The sequence below is a fragment of the Microcaecilia unicolor genome, chromosome 4, assembly GCF_901765095.1.
Source record: "Microcaecilia unicolor chromosome 4, aMicUni1.1, whole genome shotgun sequence".
In the NCBI taxonomy this organism is placed as follows: Eukaryota; Metazoa; Chordata; class Amphibia; order Gymnophiona; family Siphonopidae; genus Microcaecilia; species Microcaecilia unicolor.
The window spans coordinates 155,721,324-155,745,482 of NC_044034.1; the positions used below are offsets into that span (position 1 = coordinate 155,721,324).

At 45.2% G+C, this 24,159-nt stretch overlaps 1 protein-coding gene across 1 annotated transcript in view; it reads left to right on the forward strand.

Annotated features, from left to right (window-relative positions):
• Window positions 1-6,112: 6,112 nt before the first annotated feature.
• Window positions 6,113-24,159, forward strand: part of LDLRAD3 (low density lipoprotein receptor class A domain containing 3) — a gene marked incomplete in the record, with an annotated part of 312,626 nt that continues 294,579 nt past the window's right edge. The window contains 1 exon segment of the mRNA XM_030200800.1: window positions 6,113-6,181. Within this exon segment, the coding sequence (XP_030056660.1) occupies window positions 6,148-6,181 (34 nt within the window).

Here is a 24,159-nt window from a genome sequence, read left to right on the forward strand (position 1 = left end):
GGGAGTATGTCTGTGTGTTCTGTGCTGTGGAAGGGGTGGCATGTCTACTTCTGCTCCCATACAGGACCCTCTCCAGCTGCTCCCACCACAAATTCTTCCCACCTTCATTAAAGACAAGCAGGCTACTTAAAACATTAATATTTTTTTCAACAAGTGGTTTTGCAGGTTAATTTTTAGATATTAGGATGTGAATTTTACAACTGATGGTTTTAATTGTATTTGTATTACAGTTCATTGTTTTTTTGTTGTGATGCTTATTTTATGTAATATGTTTTTGGATTATGCATGTTATTTTGCTAGTCACTCAGGGCCCTTTTATACAAAGCAGCAGTACCCATACCATTGCTTTGCCGCATGCCAATCTGGCACTACCAATCCCAATGCGCGCCATTTCCGGTGCTGAAAAAATACTTTAATTTTTTAGCACCAGGGGCTAACCTGGCAGCAATCAGGCAGCCCCATGTGCTTCCCAGTTACCGCTGGGTTAGTGTGGGAGGCCTTACCACCTCCTAAATAGTTGGCGGTAAGGGTTCCCCTAGGAAATGGCCGCACGGCAAGTGGTTCACTTACTGCACAGTCATTTCCTTTAAAAAAAAAAAAAAAAAAAGCCTTTTACCTGCTGCAGTAAAAGGGGGCTTTGGCCATGGCAAACCCATGTGCCAATACTACTGTAGCTTTGTAAAAGGGACCCTCAGCTTTGTAGATGAGCGGGATGTAAGAGTTTATAAATAAAAATCACTAAGGGCTCCTTTTACACTTTTACAATGCCATTCTAGCGCTTAGCGGTGAACCAAATGCAGCAAAACCCATTCAGTTCCCATGGGCTTTGTCGCATTTGGTGCTCGGTAATCACTATTGTGGCTTTGTAAAAGGAGCCCTACATAAATTCATACAAAACAGTCAGCCAGGCAGAAAGCACCACTAGCTGGCCCCTTCACAGCAAAGCACACTCCATATAGGGCTAATTCCTGTGAAAGGCAAAATTAAGGTCTAGTCACAAGGAGGGTCAGTAGGAGGTGGTGCAGAGCAGTCAGTTTTCAAACTGTCTCAGTCATGGTCTAGTGATGACTTTTGCAGTGGCCCAGGAGTCCAATGCTTGAATGATAGGTCTATCCACAGAAATTGCAGTGCAGTGCAATGCATTCTGCAAAAGGAGAAAAGCCCAAGGGCCCAGCTTTCATTCCGGTTCCTTCCTCACTATTCTTTCCATTTCATGTGCAAAATAATAAAATTTAATTAGCACTTATGTGTGTAAATTTAAGTACAGTATCTGCGCCTAAATTTTACATGCAAGTAATAAAAACTAAAGGGGCACAGAAATGGGAGGGTCACAGGTGCAAAAAGGGTGTTTCTAGCATTTATGTGTGTAGTTATAGAATACAGGGGATACACACGCAATTTAGGGTTGTATATTTGCACCATATTTCAGTTTGTGCAAATGGCTGAACCTAAAGTTAGGCAAGATCCCCGGGTGTAAGCGCTATTCTATAAACCACGTCTAACTTTAAGCATGGCTTGTAGAATAAAGCTTTTTTTGGCACCACTTATAGAATTCAACCCTGTGTATACCATTGTAGCACCTAAATTGAGGCGCCAAAAGAACACATGTACATCATGATTCTGCCTATGGTCCACGCCAAACAAACTTACATGTACGTCATAAAAGTAAGCAGCTTCTTGTCACCACATTTACTTTTAGGCACATAGTTGCTGGGGTTAAAGCCCTTATAGGTACATACAGGGGCCTCACAGAAGAAGCAGGAGAAGGACCTCTATAGTTACACGCATGCAGCACAAACAGCAAAGGTGATCCAGGAAATGAAGACCCAACTTGGCCAAGTTTCAGCTTTGCCTTCGTCAGGGGTCACCAGATTTTTCCAAAACAAACCCTGAATGGTTCAATAGAAAACCTCAGCATCCTTTAACTTTTCCTTGAGGTCCTAGCAGCGGCAGCAATTCGAACAGGTTGCCTGCAGTGCAGTGCAGGTTGCCAGGAGCCTTCATTCTGCCATGTCCCATCCCGCCCCACTGGAAACAGGGAAGCTGCATCAGAGGAGGCTCCTGCTCGGTTAAACTCTTTTGTAAACTCTGTAATATCAAATGCACAGAGGTTATTAGAAAGAATGTATGTTCAAATGAGACTGAATGACCTGTGGATGTCCATCTGTGTCTGTCCTTTCATCCTCAGAACCACTGCACAAAGTTTTCATTTCATCTTCAGCTGCTCCCACAGCTTCAGCATCTTCCAGCAGGACCTGGAGCATGAAAACATCACTGCCGCTGTTTACCACTGGCAATTTATTTTCTCCAAGCGTGGGAGTAGAACTCTAATTTTAGGCTTGTGTTATCACAGAGTTCTAAAGGCACAGGCACAGCTGCAGAATTTCTGTTCGGAGCTGCGTGAGTATAAGCCAGGCCAGCCTATTCCTCAGTTCCGCTCTCGTTTTTCACTGTCCAGACATATTGATTGGCCTTCTGTAATTCTTTCCTCAGAACATCCACTAATGGATCCTCCAGAACAGTCAGCATCAGATAATTCAGATTGATCTGACCATTGATTCTCCATTTTACCACCAAATAATGCTCCTTGATCACTTTTCATTTCTTTTTAAATTCTTTCCTCCAGAATAACAACAGCTAAGAGAAATAGAGAGAAGTGTAGCGATGTTGGGGCCCATATGTTATGGTTAGTAAATACATAAAAAGCCCCATTTTACATAGCAGGTCAAAGTAGGAACTGGAACAACCAAGCTGAAATGTTCACAATTCTCCCCGTATTTTAGAAAAGGCTGTAGTGAACACACTTGTATTTATCAGCATGTAGAGAAGGAGCAATCATCTCACAAACTATATACACAAAAACAGTAGCATCAAATAGATGCCCAAGATTATATGAGAATGTGCAAATAGTGCCAGCAGCTATACCTATAGGGCAGGATTGTATATATGACGCTTAAAAAAAATCACCACAGAAAAAATGCTGTTCTATAAGCCGCGCTTAAAGTTAGGCGTGGTGTATAGAATAGTGCTTATGCCTAGGAGTTGTACCTATTTGCAAATGTACATTCCTAAATTAGGCATATATCCCCCATTCTGCCTATGACCTTCCCATTTCCACACCCTTTTTTTAATTCACATAAAATTTAGGCACCTAAATTTATGTGCCTAAGTTCCAATTAAATCTAATTAGTGCCAATAATTGCTTGTTAAAATGCCAGTTATTGGCACTAATTAGCTTGTTCATTAAATTTGCACACACAATTTTTGGCGACTCTTATTAAGGAGCATCATTTGGTGGTAAAATGGAAAATCAATGGTCAGAGAAGGAGAAGGTGGTAGGTACCTGGAATGCCTTCCCATGGGAAGTAGTGGAGATGAAAACAGTAACGGAATTCAAAATGTGTGGGATAAGAACAAAGGAATCCTGATTGGAAGGAATGGATCCAAAGAAGCTTAGCAGAGATTAGGTAGCAACACAGCTAATTGGGAAGCAAAGCCAGTGCTGGGCAAGACTTCTATGGTCTGTGCCCTGATCGTGGCTGAATAGATTTAGATGGGCTGCAGTGGAGCTTTTCAGGGGCTTTGACAACTTCAGAAATTTAGAACAAGGACAGTGCCGGGCAGACTTCTACAGTCTGTCCTGAAAATGGCTAAGATAAATCAAGATGAGGTATACATATGAAGTTTATTTATTTTATTGCATTTGTAGCCCACATTTCCCAACCTATTGGTAGGTTCAGTGTGGCTTACATGGTTCTGGAGTAAATTGGTTACAGATTATATCATACTAGTTTACTAGGTTCAGTGAAACAGAGGGGGTCTGTAGTATATTTGTCGCAGTTTGTATCGGACAAGTGATGTAATTCAGTAAACTGCATGGTTAGCCTGGTTCAAAGGGGAAGAGAAGAACTTTCTGAAAAGGTGGGCCTTCAGATGTTTCCGGAAGATTAGGTAGTTCTCCTTGAGTATCACATCATAAACTCATTACATATTGTATTAACAATATGGTATCCTGTTGGGCAGACTAGATGGACCATACAGGTCTTTATTGCTGTCATCTACTATGTTATAGAGAGGCCTTGGCAGAGGTAGGAGGTGATGGACAAGAGTCAATACCTGGTCAGCATGATCCACTGTTGCATCAAGAGTCCATATCATAACATGAAAAGCCCATGCCCCGCCCTCATAAAAATATTCACCGATTTTGATCACTGCTTTCATGCGCAGAAGCCTAAGAGAAGAAAAGCCAAGGGACAAACCAGTAGGATGAAACTTGAGCACAGTTTCCTGTGTAATTTGCCTCCCTGTCCTTTTCCCCAATACATGTACTCTGAATCCTTCACCCATACTCATAGGTGCAGACATTTCAAAATTATTGAGAGTGCCAAGGCAAATAAAAAAAATGTCCTTCCCTATACATAATGAAGCAGTCTGCTCAATAACTGCACTGGCTCCCTGTCAAGGACCGAATAACATTTAAAATTTGCGCTCTGGTGCATAAAATTCTCTATGGTGAAGCCCCTGCGTATATGGACACCCTTGTCAGCTTACCACCTTGAAACTCTCACAGATCAGCTCGCTTGTACTTAAATCTGCATTACCCAATCTGCAGTGGCCTCAAGTATAAAACCACCTACGCCTCCACCTTTTCCTATATTAGCGCACAACTGTGGAATGGTCTACCTAAATTTGTGAAAATTACCCGATCATCCGACCTTTAAAAAATATCTTAAGACCTTCTTATTTGGAAAAGCTCACGCTCAAGACCCGCCCTGCCCCCGCATCTCTTCCTATTGAATTCAATTTCTCTTTCCGCATTTCCCCACCTCTGCTATTACTCTCTAGCCTCTTTCACTACAATGTTGTTGACTGTTTGTTGTAGATTTGATGCAGGGGCGTATCTGCGTGGGACCACAGGGCCCTGGACCCCCCTGCCGCCGTTAACCCTTCCCCGCCTACCGCCGTCAACCCTTTCCCCACCTACCGCCGTCACCTACCCCCGAGGTCCGCTTCTTCGTGCCGGTTTTTTAAAATATTACTTCAGCTGGCGGGGGACCCCAACCCCCGCCAGCCCAGCCGAGGTCTTGTTTAAGTTCTTCCTCCTCGTGCTGTGAAAGCTGCATCCTTCCAGTTGGACGGAGTCTGACGTCGCAGCACGTTGTACGTGGACGTCAACGTGCTGCGACGTCAGACTCCGTCCACTGGATGCAGCTTTCACAGCACGAGGTTGAAGAACTTAAACAAGACCTCGGCTGGGCTGGCGGGGGTTGGGGTCCCCCGCCAGCTGAAGCAATATTTTTAAAAACTGGCAGGAGGAAGCGGACCTCGGGGGTAGGTGACGGCGGTAGGCGGGGGAGGGTTAATGGCGGTAGGGGGAGGGTTGACGGCGGTAGGGGGGGCGGCGGCTGGGGGGAGCTATGTGACCCCTCACTCTAGCCCCTGCCCCCCTACCACCGAACCTCAGATACGCCCCTTATTTGATGTATGATTTCTGTAAATTACTGTAAGCCACATTGGGCCTGCCCGTGGGTGGGAAAATGTGGGATATAAATGCTATAAATAAAAAAATATTGGGGGTGCTCAGCACCCTCACAGCGTTGGCTCCTATGCCCATACTTGTAGCCATTAAGTGAAGAATGCTTTCAGAATATTAGTGCAGTTGACTGCCTAGTTACCTGGCAAATTTCTTTTGAAAGTTGTCTCATGTTGCTTCCTCTCCGTCTACAGCCTTTCAGAGCTACTACTACTACTTATCAAAAGCAAATATCACTTTATGTCACTTTTCCCAGGGCAGTTAAATGTTTCCCTGGACACACACACTATGGAACTTTGGAAGGCTAAGTGCTTTGAAAATATGCCTAATAGTCTCACTGTGGGATGGTCCCACCTTGGTCTCTCTCTTGCTGAGGCCATGGGGGTGGTGAAGGGGGATCATTTCAGCGAAAGTCTAGCTCTTAACAGTCGTGTAGTGAAATCCGGTTTTTTTTCACCTTCTCAGAGAAAGCGCTAGCGCACGCGGACCAGTCAGCCCGCCGCACAGATTTGCAGCTGCCCGAGGCACGCGCCCGCCCTCTCGCGGACTTTCCCGTATGCGCGTGAACCCGGCGCGAGCCCGAGGGAGGAGGAGGACGGGGTGCACGGCGGGTCATGTGGCTCCTCTGCCTGCTGCTCGGTTCTGTGGGTAAGTACGGGGCGACCGCCGCGGGAGGGGCGGATAGAAGTCGAATCCTAGAAGAAGGGCCGAACGGGTCGGGATTTCCCTTCCCGGCGGGCCGGCCAATCCTCCTTGGCACAAAAACGAAGTGTGCGGCCCGGGAAAGAGGCTCAAAAAGCCTGAAGCCTCACGGGGGAGGAGGGGGGAGGAGACTTTTGCACTGTGTAGAGAACTGGCTGCGCTTTTCATGTGAGCCAGACCGTTGAACTTCAGTTCGGGTTTTGCATTTCAAAGGAAGGGTCGCTCTTTAAAGCTTCTCTGCCTTGCAAAGTTGTGTGTGTGACTTTTTTTTTTGCAAATTGCAACCCATCTCCTGCTCAATTGGTACCCTGGACCAAGCTGAGTGTGGCATTTCCACTTCCCTTTCCGTGGTGATACTAGTTGCAACTCTAGCCTAGCTCTTTTTTTCTTTCTTCCCATTTGCTATCCAGGACTGCTCTCTTCCCTCCCAACCCCAGAAGTGCAGAAGGATGGGATGCTGGCATGGTGGTGCAGTTTGTGCATCCCCAAAGCTGGCCCCAAGTAGAATCAGAGAGTTTTAGTTATATTTATGAGATCCAGTGTCTCAGGGTCTTTCAGTGCTGCACCCCATCAGAACACCATACATACATCATTCAGGTAATTTCCTGGATTAAAAACTGGTTAAAAGATTAAAAGACAAACAAAGAGTAAGGTTAAATGGTCAGTATTCTTAATGGAGAAGGGTAGATAGTGGGGTTCTGCAGGGGTCTGTGCTGAGACCGCTGCTTTTTAAAAATTTTTTTTACAAATGATCTAGAGATGTGAATAACAAGTGAGGTAATTAAATTTGCTGATGACACAAATTTATTCAAAGTTGTTACATCGCAAGAGGACCTTAAGAGACTGGGCATCCAAATGGCAAATGACATTTAATGTGAGCAAGTGGAAAGTAATGCTTCTGGGAAAGAGGAACCCAAACTATAGCTATCAAGGTTCCACATTAGGAGTCACCTGCCCAGAAAAATGATCTAGGTGTCCTTGTTCATTATACTTTTAAACCTTCTGCTCAGTGTACAGTGGTGACTAAAGCAAATAGAATGTTAGGAATTATTAGGAAAGGAATGGAAAACAAAAATGAGAATATTATAATGCCTTGAGGAAAATGGTCAGAAAGAAACTAAAAAGATTGGCTGCAAAGGTTAGGACACTAAATCAGGCGTGGATGTTATTCAAAAATACCATCTTGGAAGCCCAGTCCAGATGCGTTCCACTTGTTTGCAAAGGTGGAAAGAAGAGAAAACGTCAGCCAGCATGGTTAAAAGGTGCAGTAAAAGAGGCCATAGAAAGCACAAAGGCAGACGGTCTGCAAACTCCAAAGTGCACTTTCAGAGATAAGAGACTGTCGGACTGACATCAAGTCAGCATTCTATGTTTTGGCATCTCTGATCCAGCTGTTTTTTCAAATCAAGGTGATCTTCTTTATATTCAATTGCAGGACATTTTATATATGTTCATTACACTTGACAGCGAAGGACTGTTGTGTAGCCCCTGAAGCAGCCCTGTTGGGCGAAACACGGCCTGTGTCGGGCTATTTGTGTTTGTATATTCCATTAGTTTTTACTAATAAATTACGTTTTGTTTTGTCAACGATCTGCTTCGTTTATTTTCCAACGTAAAATAGGCCATTACAGACAAAAGATTGTCCTTCAAAGAATGGAAAAAGGACCCAAATGAAGAAAATAAGAAGCAACATAAGCACTGGCAAGTCAGATGCAAAGCATTAATAAAGAAGGCTAAAAGACAGTATGAAGCGAAACTTGCCACAGAGGCTAAAACTCACAGTAACAACTTTTTCAGGTACATCAGAAGCAGAAAGCCTGCGAGGGAATCCGTGGGACTGTTAGATCATGAAGGAGCAATAGGGGCGCTGAGGGAAGACAAGGCCATAGCAGAGAAACTGAATGAATTCTTTGCTTCGGTCTTTATGGAAGAAGATGTAAGAGAGTAAAACGTGGATAAAGGTGAGCCGGTTGATGTATATCTAGATTTTCAGAAAGCTTTTGATAAAGTTTCTCGTGAGAGACTCCTGAGAAAATTAGAGTCAGGAGGCAAGGTTCTAGTGTGGATTAGGAATTGGTTATTGGACAGAAAACAGAGGGTAAGGTTAAATGGTCATTTCTCTCAATGAAGGAGGGTGAACAGTGGAGTGCCACAGGGATCTGTACTGGGACCGGTACTATTTAACATTTATAAATGATATGGAAATCGGGTGATCAAATTTGCAGATGATACAAAACTATTGAAGGTTGTTAAAACACGTGTAGACTGTGAAATATTTGTAGGAAGACCTTAGGAAATTGGAAGACTGGGCATCCAAATAGGAGATGAAATTTAATGTGGACAAATGCAAGGTGATACATATTGGAAAAATAATCCGAATCATAGTTACCTGATGCTAGGGTCCACCTTGGGGGGGGGGGGGGGGGGGGTCAGCGCTCAAGAAAAAGATTTGGGTGTCATTGTAGATAATATGCTGAAATCTTCTGCTTAGTGTTTGGTTGTGGCTAAAAACGCAAACAGGATGCTAGGAATTATTAGCATAGGGATGATGAATAAGACCGAAAACACTATAATGCCTTTGTATCGCTCCATGGTGCATCCATCCGCACCTTGAGTATTGCATTGTTCTGGTCGTCGTATCTCAAAAAAGATTTAGCAGAATTAGAAAAGGTTCAAAGAAGAGCAACCAAAATGATAAAGGGGGTGGAATTCCTCTCGTATGAGCAGATCGTGTAAAAATAAGATGTAATTTATTTAAACAGTATAGCAATACTCATGTAAATACAAACAGCCCGACACAGGCCGTGTTTCGCCCAACTGGGCTGCTTCAGGGGCTAAAAAGATAAAATATATAAATATTGTCTGTTATAATATTACACATGTAGATAACGTATATAATATAATTATATATATATATATATATATATATATATATACACATACATGTATATGCACACACAACAATTATATCATCTATATAAACATACATATATAAATTTAAAATGATACATCATCTAAAATTATATTAAATATTAATAAAACAGAAATCAAAAAGAATAAAAGGAACAGCTTAAAATTAAAATACCTCATATGCACATATAATGATGGACAAACATAGGCTAAGACACCCACCTATACAAGGGTCCTTTGCTGCCAAATATAAGGCAGACAGAGCAAGTCCTGTCAATAGCTACAAAATAAAAGAGTTCCTATTAATTAGAAAATCTTATCTGCTAGTGAAATGGAACAAACTGAATTCAAAAAATTGTTCTGAACTCACATATATGAAGAATTGGTTTGGAAAAAAACAGCTTGATCAGAGATTCCAAAACATAATAATCCGCTGATCTAATAAGAAAAAGGAGCGATAATATAGATGTATTAATGTATAATGGATACGTAGTGCTTATTAAAAAATCATCAAAAAATCAATGGTGGCATCTTATCATGCTTGCCATTAAAAAAATGCTAAAGCAGAAGTGCTACTTATATAAGGCCAATGCCACGGTCACATTTATCTGAATTTATATTTGTCAAACATCTTATGCATTTTTTAAATGCATTTTTTAAATTTTTTTATTTAAAAAAAAAACCTTTTTCGTGCTTGCCATTAAGAAAAAACTGCTTCTATAAAGCCAGTACTACGTTCATGTACCTCTAAATTTGTATTCGTCAAGCCTCTTGTATACTTTGGAACCAGTACGTGCTTGCCGTTGAAAAACGCGCGAAAGTAAAAATGCTACTTGTATAAGATTACTAGAACAAAAGTGCTGCTTATATAGAGCCAGTGCTGCTATTACGTTTCTCTAAATTTATATTTATCAAGCATCTTATACATTTATGAAATCATTTCGTGCTTGCCATTGAAAAGAACTAGAACAAAAATACTGTTTACATTAAGCCAGTACTACGATCACGTTTCTTTAAATTTTTATTCGTCAAACATCCTATATACTTTAGGAACCATTTCGTGCTTGCCGTTAAAAATCGCTAAAATAAAAAAGCTACTTACATAGAGCCAATACCACAGTCATGTATCTCTGAGATCGCTGAAAAAAGCCGACAATAAACAGAGGAAGTTTTAAACAGGAAACAGGGGTTCAAAGGTCAGGCTAAAAAACGAGAGAGTCCCACAATCTTTTTAATATTTATTAAAAACAGTAATATATCAGTTCGAAAAGGGGAGCCATGTAAAATAAATAGTTTGGTTAAAAAGATAGTTAAAAATAAATTAATTTTCGCAGCTGGTGACGTCACGATTATCGTATTTCAGACTGCTAAAACAAACTAGTATTGCCTAAAAGATGACTTAAGCAATTCTTCCTTTTATGTAAAATTTCTTATAAATCTTTCTTTCCTATATTTATTCTAGAAGAAGAGAAGATTAAATGACCAACAAATCGAAACAAAAAAGGTCAGAGGTCAGAAGACGTCGCTGGTACAAACGGGACGTCTAAATATATAAATAAATAAAAAATGAATGATCAATAACTAAAAAGATGTATAGTTATCACACGTGAATGTGATAAAACAAATAGTGAAAAGTGGTTGAATAAGACGATTCAAAATATCATGTGGCTGAAAAAAGTGTTTTCCATCTTGGAGTTTGCAGACCGCCTGCCTTTGTGCTTTCTTGATTCCTCTCTTATGAGGAAAGGCTAAAGAGATTAGGGCTCTTCAGCTTGGAAAAGAGACTGATGAGGGGAGATATGATTGAGGTCTACAAAATCCTAAGTGGTGTAGAACGAGTAGAAGTAAATCGATTTTTTACTCGTTCCAAAAGTACAAAGACTAGGGGACACTCAAGGAAGTTACATGGAAATACTTTTAAAACAAATAGGAGGAAATATTTTTTTACTCAACGAATAGTTAAGCTCTGGAACTCTTTGCCGAAAGATGTGGTAACAGCAGTTAGTGTATCTGGGTTTAAAAAGGTTTGGACAAATTCGTGGAGGAAAAGTCCATAGTCTGCTATTGAGGCAGATATGGGAAGCAACTGCTTGGTCTGGGATTTGTAGTAAGGAGTGTTGCCACAATTTGGGTTTCTGCCAGGTACTTGTGATGTGGCTTGGCCACTGTTTGGAAAACAGGATACTGGGCTAGATGGACCATTGGTCTGACCCAGTATGGCTACTCTTATGTTTGTATCACTCCATAGTGTGAGCACACCTCAAAAACTGTTTGCAATTCTTGTCACTGCATCTCAAAAAATATATAGTGGAATTTAGAAAAGGTACATGGTAGGGCGATGAAAATGATAAAAAGGATGGGACGACTTCCCTACAAGGAAAGGCCGAAGTGGCTAGGGCTTTTCAGCTTGGAGAAGAGGTGGCCCGAGATCTACGCCACTGTCTCACAACGCCACTGTCTCACAAGTTCTTTTACCTCCTGTCATTCTTTTAAACTTTTAGGCATTTCTTTATGGTTGCAGAAGATGACAAAACTAGCAGTTAAACTACCATTTAATCTTCTGTGCGGCCCCAGACCTGGCAAAATATTTCTCACGTTGTCTATGCAGCAACAGCTTCTGTTTCCTTCTGGGCATTGCCCGGAATACTTCATGGCCTCATTACCTTAATGCAGTGTGTGGTTGTGTCTTCCGTGCACGTTCATACCCATGCTCAGTTCCTCTTTGCATCAGTTGTCCACTAATGTTTGTGCATAACCCTCTGTAATCACGTAGCTAGGCTTTCTGTATCAACCCCATGGTATGTACAAAACTGAAACCTCAAAAAGTAATGGGAAAACAAAACATTCCAAAAGAACAGATCCAAAATCAACTACTATGCAGAAATCCTGTGATGATGTAATTCTAAATTGTAAAGTTTCGTGAGCAGTGAGATGCTGCGTTTAAATAAAGAGGTGAGTTGCAGGTGACATAACTTTGAAATCTTTTTGAGCAGTGTTGCCTTGGATAAATGCTTGCTTTCTGTTTTGTTGACACAGTTTTGTGCTGTGATGCATGCAGATTGATGGCAGAAGTCTGGTGAATAATAGTGTTTTGAACAGTGAATACGGAACTTTGTTTTTAAAAATACAGAACATTGAGCATTTTAAAAAATAGAGGGCAAATGATTGAGAAGGAGTTGTATTTCTGGACATACTAAAGGAATATTCCTGTACAAAATCCTTTTGACCTTGTTTCATTTTACTGATGGTTGATGCCCTTTTTCAAAAATTTACACTTCAAAAATTACAAATTAGATAAATCAGGAAGGCTGTGGATTCATAAAGTTTACATATCAATTGAATAGTCTAGATTTACATCATCGTAGGATTTTTGTATAGTAGTTGGTTTATTTTGGATCTGTTCTTTTGGAATGTTTTGTTTTTCCATTACTTTCTGTTTATTTTTTATTTGGATTTTGCTTACACCTTTTTCAGTAGTAGCTCAAGGGGAGTTAAGTGACTTGCCCAAGGTGAGTTAAGTGACTTGCCCAAGATCACAAGGATCAGCAGTGGGATTTGAACCTGCCACTTGTCAACACCAGTGCTGTAACCACTAGACCACTCCTTTTTTTTTTTTTAATGTCTAAAACTGAGCCATTTGGAGATATTTCCCCCCAACAGACAAACCATAAGCAGAGTTTTGGTTCTCTCTTTCCCCTCATAATAGAACCAGTGTTGCCACTGCTATACAAACCATATTTTCAGCAGTGAACTATGAACAGGTGTCCCTTATTTTTGCATATATAAGCGAGTTGTGCGCTTAAATTCTAATCAGTGCTAGTTAGCGCTCATTATTGCTTGTTAAGTGCTGATATCAGCACTAGAGAATGACACGGGGACGGGAAACCGCAGTAACCGCGGGGATGGGGTGGGGACAGAGTTTGCGGGGACAGATCCACAGAAACGGGGTGGAGACGGGGACAGATCCCATGGGGATGAGGCAGGGATGGGGACAGGGGACAAACTTTGTCCCCATGTCATTTTCTACTTTGAAGCCTGTTAATGAACTGGATTGTTATTTATGTTTAAGTGATGCCTACAAAGATATTTTGATTTTTTGGAAAAACAAGCAAACATACTGGCCACAACTAGCAAAATTTGCATAGGAGATCCTGTACATCCTGCTACCAGCACATCTTCTAAGAAGACAACTTCTATTCCAGGAAGAACTGGAAGACAGGAGAGCTAGATTGAATCCTGAGATTGTTGATGATTTCTTATTTATCCACATATTTAAAAAAACGTAACAGTGCTTTATAGGGCATATTTTTCCCCCCTAGGGCATATAGAACAGGTTGTATTTTATACCCTGGACATTTTAACAGTGTGAATTAGGATTCCTTGGTGTAGTAGAAATCACCTATTGTTGGGGTTGGAAGGGTAGAGGGTGGTGGTGGGAAGGAGGGTTATTATAGCTGCTCACTGTTATTATTGTTCTCTATTTGTAATTTATACACAACAGTTGCACAGCATATTGTTCCTTTTTATATTTTAACTAGCCGTTAAGCCCGTTAAAACGGGCAAGTATTGGTATGCTCCCGCCCTTCCTCCTTCCCTCCCTCCCAGCTCCAAGGCCCGATTCCCTCCCAGCTCCAAGGGCCCCCCCTCCGTCCCTCCCAGCCAGCTGCAAGGCCCCCCTCTGTACATCCCTCCCAGCTCCAAGGCTCCCCTACTTCTGACCTCCCATGTCCAGCATCCTCCCTCCTTCCCTGCCAGCTTCAAGGCCCCCAGTCTCTCCCTCCCTCCTAGCTCCAAGGCCCCATTCCCTCCCCTCCCAGCTCCAAGGCCCCCCCCGTCCAAGCCAGCTCCAAGGCCCCCCTCCGTCCCTCCCCTCCCTTGCAGCTCTAAGGCCCCCTCTCCTCCTTCTGAGCATTTCTCCTGCCTTCCCCTCCCCCCCGAGGTCACTGCTATCGCCCCTCCCCCCCGAGGTTGCCACCGGCCCCCTCCACCCGGGCCCTCCCTCCCAGCTCCAAGGCCCGATTCCCTCCCAGCTCCAAGGGCCCCCCTCCGTCCCTCCCAGCCAGCTGCAAGGCCCCCCTCTGTACATCCCTCCCAGCTCCAAGGCCCCCCTACTTCTGACCTCCCATGTCCAGCATCCTCCCTCCTTCCCTGCCAGCTTCAAGGCCCCCTGTCTCTCCCTCCCTCCTAGCTCCAAGGCCCCATTCCCTCCCCTCCCAGCTCCATGGCCTCCCCTCCCAGCTCCAAGGCCCCCCTCCGTCCCTCCCCTCCCTCGCAGCTCTAAGGCCCCCCTCCTCCTTCTGAGCATTTCTCCTGCCTTGCCCTCCCCCCCTGAGGTTGCTGCTGTCGCCGCTACCGCTCCCCCCCCCCCCCCGAGGTCGCCACCGGCCCCCTCCACCCGGGTTCTCCCTCCCAGCTCCAAGGCCCGATTCCCTCCCGGCTCCAAGGGCCCCCCCTCCGTTCCTCCCAGCCAGCTGCAAGGCCCCCCTCTGTACATCCCTCCCAGCTCCAAGGCCCCCCTACTTCTGACCTCCCATGTCCAGCATCCTCCCTCCTTCCCTGCCAGCTTCAAGGCCCCCTGTCTCTCCCTCCCTCCTAGCTCCAAGGCCCCATTCCCTCCCCTCCCAGCTCCATGGCCTCCCCTCCCAGCTCCAAGGCCCCCCTCCGTCCCTCCCCTCCCTCGCAGCTCCAAGGCCCCCCTCCTCCTTCTGAGCATTTCTCCTGCCTTCCCCGCCCCCCCCAGAGGTTGCTGCTGTCGCCGCTACCGCTCCCCCCCCCCCCCCCGAGGTCGCCACCGGCCCCCTCCATCCGGGTTCTCCCTCCCAGCTCCAAGGCCCGATTCCCTCCCAGCTCCAAGGGCCCCCCCTCCGTTCCTCCCAGCCAGCTGCAAGGCCCCCCTCTGTACATCCCTCCCAGCTCCAAGGCCCCCCTACTTCTGACCTCCCATGTCCAGCATCCTCCCTCCTTCCCTGCCAGCTTCAAGGCCCCCTCTCTCCCTCCCTCCTAGCTCCAAGGCCCCATTCCCTCCCCTCCCAGCTCCAAGCCCCCCCCCCCCCCGTCCAAGCCAGCTCCAAGGCCCCCCTCCGTCCCTCCCCTCCCTCGCAGCTCCAAGGCCCCCCTTCTCCTTCTGAGCATTTCTCCTGCCTTCCCCTCCCCCCGAGGTCGCTGCTATCGCCCCTCCCCCCCGAGGTCGCCGCTACCGCTCCCCCCCCCCCCCCCCCCGGGCCCTCTGTTCTACATTTAACTTACAGCACCGAAACCGCAGGCAGATCAGCTCCGTCGGCCTTCCTTCTCTGCCTGTGTCCCGCCCTCGTGTGACGTAACGTCAGCGAGGGCGGGGGACACAGGCTGGGAAGGAAGGCCGACGGGAGCTGATCTGCCTGCGGTTTCGGCGCTGTAAGTTAAATGTAGAAGAGAGGGCCTGGCCTGGTGGAGGGGGTTGGCTGCGGCGACCTGCAGGGGGGGAGCGGCAGCCTCCGGGGGGGGGGGGGGAGCAGTAGCATTAGCGGCAGCGTCGACGTCCGTGTGGCAGTGACTGCACTCCTCCTCAGCGCAGAGTTTCCCTCTCTGTTCCGTCATCACGTCTTGACGTGGGGGCGGGACAGAGAGGGAAGTCTCTACTGCGCATTTGCAGGTGAGTCGGTCACTTGCCATTTATATGTATGATAAAAAGATTTAAATATAAAATCATGTGTTCGAGGCTTCTGCAGATGAGGACAGAGCCCACGGGGACAGAACCTGCGGGGTCGGGGCAGGGATGGAGACAGAACCTGCGGGAATGGGGTGGGGACGGAGACAGAACCCACTGGGGACGGGGCAAGGACGGAGACAAACGTCCCCGTGTCATTTTCTAATCAGCACTCATTAGCTTTGTTAAGTCAATTAAGTTACGCACGGTGTTATAGAATCTGTTGCAGTTTCGGCGCCTAAATCTAAGCGCACTATATAGAATCTGGGGGTGAATGCTTGAGCGCGGTTGTTAACTTGCACAGTACAGATGGCCAAACGTACGTTTTAAATGTTAAAAAAAGTGTGCGGGTGACCTAACAAAACAACATGAAATCACGCATATTTAGGTGCACAAGAACAGGTGTCAATGTGTGCTGACACTTCCATTTTTGTCTGGGTTTGTGCATGAGCCACGCTTACCACAAAATCTTTGTGCGCATGTGCCAGGCATGTTCCTTCCCCCACATTCAGTTTAATAGCGCAATTTAGCTATGAATGATAAACTTCATATTGCATAGTCCACTTCATATTTATGTAAACAGGAACTTATATGAGTCACACTCTTTTTTATTAACCCCCATCACTCTAGTCAGAATATAAAAATGAGTATAAGCCGTGGCTTATACGCATGAAAACATGGTATATGATGCATCCAAACAACTAAAGAGTGCATGCTAACTGAGGGGCAGTCATGTAGCTCTGCTAATGTTAGACCTGTCACAGCCTTACACTCAGCTTGAAGAGCAGAGAGGGCTCAGAATTTGGAGATGCGCTGGGTTGATATTTGAGATGTGAACAGGTTCAGTTTTCTTTCAGTACTGATGGACTTCTCAGTGAAGGTTGAATGGTGTTTCACATCATATTGTCTAATTAACTTGGAATAACTAATTTGCCAAAGGTCAGTTAGGAGCTAATTACAGATTTTTAGCATGAATTAAGGTTCTACTTGCATAAATGGGCACAAAGATAATGTGTAGCAGGGTTGAACTTTTAAAATGAAGACCTTTTTTTTGGGGGGGGGGGGGGGGTCGCAGTCGTATCGGAGAACAAACCCGTTCCTAGATGCATTGTAGGAAAGACATTCATGGAATTCCTTCACTTTCTTTTCTCGATTCTTTTGCTTCAAGAACTCTCCATGGTTGATGGTACTTGAAATGTATTTAGAATATATTTTTTTGATACTTCAGTCTTTTTTATATTCTTAGATCACTTGTTTTAGATGATGACCAACTGTGCGCATGCTTTATGACTGGGTTGGCTGGTGACTTCCCAGGAACTTTGTCAGCCTTCTGCTGAGCTCTCGTATTACACAACAGGCTGGTTTAATGTACTCTGTGGTCCTGTTGCAGATAAGGGCCTCTTATCTACTTCATCCACTTTCCTTACCTGCTTGTTCTTCAGCTTTGTTCAAGGTTGTTGCTTGTTTCTGCCCTGTGATGGTTCAGTTTTTATACCCAGACCTTTGCTGCAGTTTAATCTTCTCTGATGTATTGGATTTTATTCCACTGAGCTTTCACTGATCGTACTTTGCTGCTACAAGTTTAATGTAATTTAGACATATTTTTATAGTTCATCTGTTTTTATGTTGCATTTATATATTTTATTATGTTTGTTTTATTAACTGTCTACAATTGTTGGATAGTGCGGTCCACAAATTTTTAAAATAAATATACTGTTTCACCACTATATCCTCTACTGAGATGTTCTTTCATACACCCAGAACTCTTTTTGCAGTGAGACTTCCTTACATTACCCTTCCACCTCTGCTTCATACTATGATCCTTTCATTTGTAACCACTCCACCAACAAAAGAATGTTTGCCTCTTGTGTTATTTCAGCTTCTCTGTTGCATCTTGTCTTCACTTCCAGCTTTTCCTGGGGCCTCTTGTTCTCAGGACATTCTTGGTTGTGTGTTCTCTTAGGCTTCCACTGCTGGTGTCACGATCATTGCAGCCATCTGGTTTGTGTTGTGTCCAGGTAAGTGGAACTGATGATTGAGTCACACCCTGAAGAAAGCCACCACACAGTGGCTGAAACTTAGGTTCCATTTTCCTGGACACCTTACAACCCAGATAGCCACAATAATCATTGTTGGTTGATCCGTATCTCAGTAGCGTAGCCAGCGATTAATTTTTGGGTGGGCCTGGAGGTGGACTGAGTGGGTACAGACCTCTTTCCTCTCCACCGTCCACCCCCCGCCCGCCTGCTGCCGCCACCACATTTTGTTTCCACCCGCGACAGCCCTCTGCACTGACCTGAAGCGCGTTCTCCCTCCAATCCAGCACCGGCGATCATAGCCAGCCTTCTACCATGTCCAGCGCGCGTCGTCGGAGCTTCTTCTCAGGCGCGTCCCGCCTACTCTGCAACTTCCTGCTGGACGTGGTAGAAGGCTGGCTATGATCCCCGGTGCTGGATTGGAGGGAGAACGCGCTTCAGGTCAGTGCAGGGAGCTGTCGCGGGAGGGGCGGGCCTGTAGCAAAAGTGGGTGGGCCTGGGCCCATCCAGGCCCACCCGTGGCTACGCCCCTGCCGTATCTGCATTCCATCATAGATCTCAGTAACTAACTGATTAATAAAAGAAAGGAAGATGTCTTCATTGTTCTGATACAGGATCATATCTGGAAGTACCTATGGTTGCACAAGGCACATCTTTGAGGTGGGTATAGACTGGACTGTTAAAGATAAACAATGACCTACCGTATTTTTCGGACTATAAGACGCACTTTCCCCCCCCCCCCCCCCCCAAATTTGGGAGGAAAATGTGGGTGCGTCTTATAGTCCGAATGTAGCTTATCTGTTCGCTGTGGGGGGAGGCGGCCAGGGACTGTCTTAGGCCAAGGCGAGCATTGTGACCGCATAGGGCCTTGCGCTCCAAGGGGGCCTCAGCACACAAGGGTAAGGGAGCTATGTACCTGGGAGCAATTTATGAAGTCCACTGCAGTGCCCCCTAGGGTGCCTGGTTGGTGTCCTGGCATGTCAGGGGAACCAGTGCACTACAAATTCTGGCTCCTTCCATGACCAAATGGCTTGCATTTGGTCGTTTCTGACGTCTTTGGTTTCGAAAATCGCTGAAAATCAGAAACGTCCATGTCTAGGGATGTCCATCTCTAAGGACGACCAAATTTGGATGTCCCTGACAGTATTTTCTAAACGAAAGATGGACGTCCATCTTTCGAAAATACGGGTTTCCCCGTCCCTGGATCAGGACGTTTTTGCAAGGACGTCCAAATCGAAACATGGACGTCCCTTTCGAAAATGTCCCTCCACATCATACTCTGTATTGTTTTTTGAATATTTTTTACTGCTGTAATTGCCTATTGCTCATGTTTGATCTATTCTTATTGTACACCGCCTTGAGTGAATTCCTTCATAAAGGTGGTAAATAAATCCTAATAATAAGTATGAATAAATAAAATAAATCTTTGTCATGGATATAAAGTTATATTTACCAGTACTTAAGATCTAGAATAAAAAATATAAAGCCTAATATAGGTAGGAGTCGGAATCAAAGTTGGGCAGTAGAAAAATAGAGGAGTTGATGTTGAAGGTTTGGTATACCAACTCCATAGCCCTAGTTTTACAGATTGTTCTAGGAGGAGTGATGTTGGGATAACAACAATTGTTTAATTTAATTATCAGATCTCTGGAGAATGGAGGTTTCAGGTTCTGGAGGGTGTGGCCTGGGGTTCATGATGCTGTTGCACTGACCCTAGTCAAACTATGGTTTGAAGTGGGAATTGAGGCCTAATTCTGTAACTCTGCCACTGCTCTAACAGCATTTTAACTTTAAGCTCTTGATCCCATTTCAGCAGGGGTTTTGGCGGTGTTTTTCTTGGCTGATGTTTGCTGGTGTGTTCCCAGGGGAGAACTGCTGAGTGGCACTTCAGCCCTTGTTGGGGTGGTATAGTTTTAAAGATTGCTTAAGTTTAGCTGCACTTTTATTTTTAAAGTGCCTGTAGTCCACACATTGCTTTGAGTCTTGGCAGCTCTCTGGTGCTGGCACAAGGCCAGGATGCTGAACGGTAGAGACACTGTATCTTGTATAAATATTGCTTTAACATTTCTATAGAAAAAGCAAGGTCTTTGACTTTCTCCTTTGTCTCCGTGTTTGTTAGATGCGAAGGCTTTTTGTTGGCTGATTATAAATTAAGGTTTACTGGGAAAAAAAATATCCTCCCCCCCCCCCCCCCCCCCCCCCCCCGGTTTACAAAGCCACACGGTAATGCCGACACAGCCCGCTAGCACGGCTTTGCAAAAAGGGAGGATATTGAGGATTTTTTAAATGGGTGCTCCTTGTTTGAGTGTTTAAAAGCCTCCTGTCGAGAATGATGTGCACTTTACATTGTTGATGTGCCCAACTAGTGAAATGCGGCTTTACTGAAGAGGTGGGCAATCTTTATGTAGAGAGGGCCACATGAATGTCAGTACTATCCCTGGCAAGCTGGAACAATATGTAATGTCGGAACCGGAAATTCACAGAGCTCCACAGACCTCTTATGATAAATAAATAAGTAAAAATATAACTAAAAATGATGGTGACAAAGTACTAGACTGACTTTTTGAAAGTATTTGTGAAAAATAGTATCTCTCTATATAAAACGCACCTCCAACGTTCGAATGAAGCCTCTGTTAGCCAAAAGTGAAGGGGGTGAGATCGCATTGTGTCTGCCCCGCCCACACGTCAAACGTGATGACGTCGAGGGCGGAGCAATGACACTCAACCAATCGCAACGCTCGGCAGCGAAGCGTCAGGGAAGGAGGCGGCGCTCTCAACGTCTAGCCTTCCCTTCGCTGTGTTCCGCCTTCTTCTGACGTCAAGGATGACGTCAAAAGAAGACGGAACACAGCGAAGGGAAACCTAGACGTCGGGAGCACCGCCTCCTTCCCTGACGCTTCGCTGCCGGAACCGCCACGGAGGTAAATTTAAAAACAAGAAAAAAAAAAAAACATGTTGGGGGGAGCGAAGAGGGTGGCCACAAAAGAAAAACAATGGGACCGGGAGGGCAAGGGGAGAAACGACAGCATGGATGCGAGGGGGAGGGGGGAGGGGAAGAAGAGGGCGGCCCAGGCTGGGACATGGGAGAGAGAGGAGCATGGATGCAAGGGGGGGTCATGGAAGGGAGACAGGGGACTTGCTGGAAAGGGATGAATGGAGGGGGCAGGGGACAGAGGAGCATGGATGGCCATGGATTGGGAGGGCAGGACTCAGGGAGAGAGGGAAATTGCTGGATAGGGATGAATAGAGGGGACAGATGGGCATGGATGGATATGGATTGCAGGGCAGGCCTCAGGGAGACAGGGCAATTGCTGGATAGGGAAAAATGGAGGGGCCAGGTGACAGATGAGCATGGATTGGAAGGGCAGGACTCAGGGAGACGGGAATTGCTGAATAGGGATGAATGGAGGGGACAGATGGGCATGGATGGATATGGATTGCAGGGCAGGCCTCAGCCAGAGAGGGGAAATGCTGGATAGGGAAAAATGGAGGGGCCAGGTGACAGATGAGCATGGATGGGCATGGATTGGAAGGGCAGGACTCAGGGAGAGGGGAATTGCTGGATAGGGATGAATGGAGGGCACAGATGGGCATGGATGCATATGGATTGCAGGGCAGGCCTCAGGCAGAGAGGGGAATTGCTGGATACGGATGAATGGAGGGGCCAGGTGAAAGAGGAGCATGGATTGGAAGGGCAGGACTCAGGGAGAGGGGAATTGCTGGATAGGGATGAATGGAGGGGACAGATGGCCATGGATGGATATGGATTGCAGGGCAGGCCTCAGGCAGAGAGGGGAAATGCTGGAGAGGGAAAAATGGAGGGGCCAGGTGACAAAGGAGCATGGATGGGCATGGATTGGAAGAGCAGGACTCAGGGAGAGGGGAATTGCTGGATAGGGATGAATGGAGGGGACAGATGGCCATGGATGGATATGGATTGCAGGGCAGGCCTCAGGCAGAGAGGGGAAATGCTGGATAGGGAAAAATGGAGGGGCCAGGTGACAAAGGAGCATGGATGGGCATGGATTGGAAGGGCAGGACTCAGGGAGAGGGGAATTGCTGGATAGGGATGAATGGAGGGGACAGATGGCCATGGATGCATATGGATTGCAGGGCAGGCCTCAGGGAGACAGCGGAATTGCTGGATAGGGATGAATGGAGGGGCCAGGTGACAGAGGAGCATGGATTGGACTCACACTTTCACTTTGACTCTCAAACACTCACTCTCACACTCTCCCAAACATACACACTCAGAGGAAAACCTTGCTAGCGCCCGTTTCATTTGTGTCAGAAACGGGCCTTTTTTACTAGTTTAAAATAAACAGAACTCTGGTTTATGACATTTTCTGTATATACTTCCTATGGTTTCGCGGGGTGCATCAAATTCGACGGCGTTCAGCACTTGGGCCATCCCTGTTCTACTGTGTAACACATTTACCCCCCTGGCTTGCAGATCCAGAGCAGTTGCTGAACTGCTTCCACTATGGATGGTTTTTTGTAATACAACACCCAGGTTTGGAAACAAAATATACATTTTCAAAGCTGAGGAGCTGATTAAAACCAGTGTTGCCGCGTTTGCCCCCGACTTTTTAATGGTGGTATGTTTGGAACAAAAGAGCCAGTCTGGTGATTTGAGGACCTGAGTTCTATTTCCAGCCTAGGCCCCCTGGGCTGGCTAGGATTTGAGGTGCAAAGGAGGAAGTAATCACAGCCCTTGGGAGCAGGGAGCCACAATCACTGTGCAACGGTGACACCTGGTGGGCCAGGTCTAGGGTCCACAGTTGCAGTGTTCTGAAAGGGCTTTTTGTGTGGTCCCCAGCTGAAGCCTGTCATTGCAATGACTGGGCTCAAGTGTGCTAGGAAGTGATATAAAATAATAGAATGAACCATGAATTAGTTGATGGCACATCCCTGTCCTGGTTTTGATTGAGCTGAAAAATCCAGCTGAGCAGGAGAAAACTCCTAGGTTACTCTTCCCCCCCCCCCCCCCCCCAAAAAAAAAAAAAAAAAATAGAGCCAGTTATTTGGAGCAGAAAACACTCTTAGCTGCTTAGTGTTTTATATATCTGCTGATAGAATTTACTGGGAAATATGATTTGCCCCTACTCTGAAGTTTATTTGCATTCTGAGCTGTGCTGTTATTTACTTTACAGTGCTATTTTGGGCATGAAAGGCTTCAGCACCACTTACTAGATGTGTTGTTGATGCTTTGCAAATGAATCCCTGTACCTTAACCATTAGAATAGATTATAGTGGTAGGGTTTGTAATTTAAAGCACAGTTCTGTAAATGGGGGGCCAGCATTTATGCACCCCTTGAGTGTGTGTTCTTATAGAATACTGTCACATACCCAGTGTGCAGCGGTAGCCAAACAAACCAAAGAGGATGCTAGGAATTATTAGGAAAGGGATGGAAAATAAGACCAAGAATATTGTAAGGCCTCTGTATCGCTCCATGGTGTGACCTCACCTTGCATTTAGTTCTGGTTGCCATATGTCAAAAAAGATACAGCGGAAAAGCGAACAAAATAATAGAGGGGATGGAACTGCTCCCATTTGAGGAAAGGCTAAAGAGGTTAGGGCTCTTCAACTTGGAAAGAGATGGCTGAGGGGATATATGATTGAGGACTATAAAATCCTGAGTGGTGTAGAATGAGTAGAAGTGAATCGATTTTTCACTCTTTCAAAAAATACAAAAGACTAAAGGACACTCAATGAAATTACATGGAAATACTTTTAAAACAAATAGGAGGAAATATTTTTTTCACTCAAAGAACAGCTAAGCTCTGAAACTTGTCGCCAGAGGATGTGGTAATAGTGGTCATTGTATCTATGTTTATGAAAGGTTTGGACATGTTCCTGGAGGAAAAGTCCATAATCTGTTATTGAGATGGACATGGGGAAGCCACTGCTTACCCTGGGTTTGGTAGCATGGAATCTTACAACTATTTGGGTTTTTGCCAGGTACTGTTGGCAGCAGGATACTGGGCTAGATGAACCATTGGTCTGACCCAGTATGGCTATTATGTTCTTATGTGTAAGTGCACACTTAACCGATGAACGTAACAGCAGGGCATATAAGCACTATTCTATAAGAATTGTGTGTAAGTGGCGTAGTGTGTAAGTGTGTGTGGTGGTGGTGGGTGCTCCCATTTACATGTGTAACTTACAGAGTAGTTTGTGATGCACATTCCTGCTATATTTACTGTTCCGCCTCCCATTTAGACGTGTAACTTACAGAATCGTGTAAGTTTTGCACATTCCTGCCGTATTTACGCATCTGTAACTTACAGAA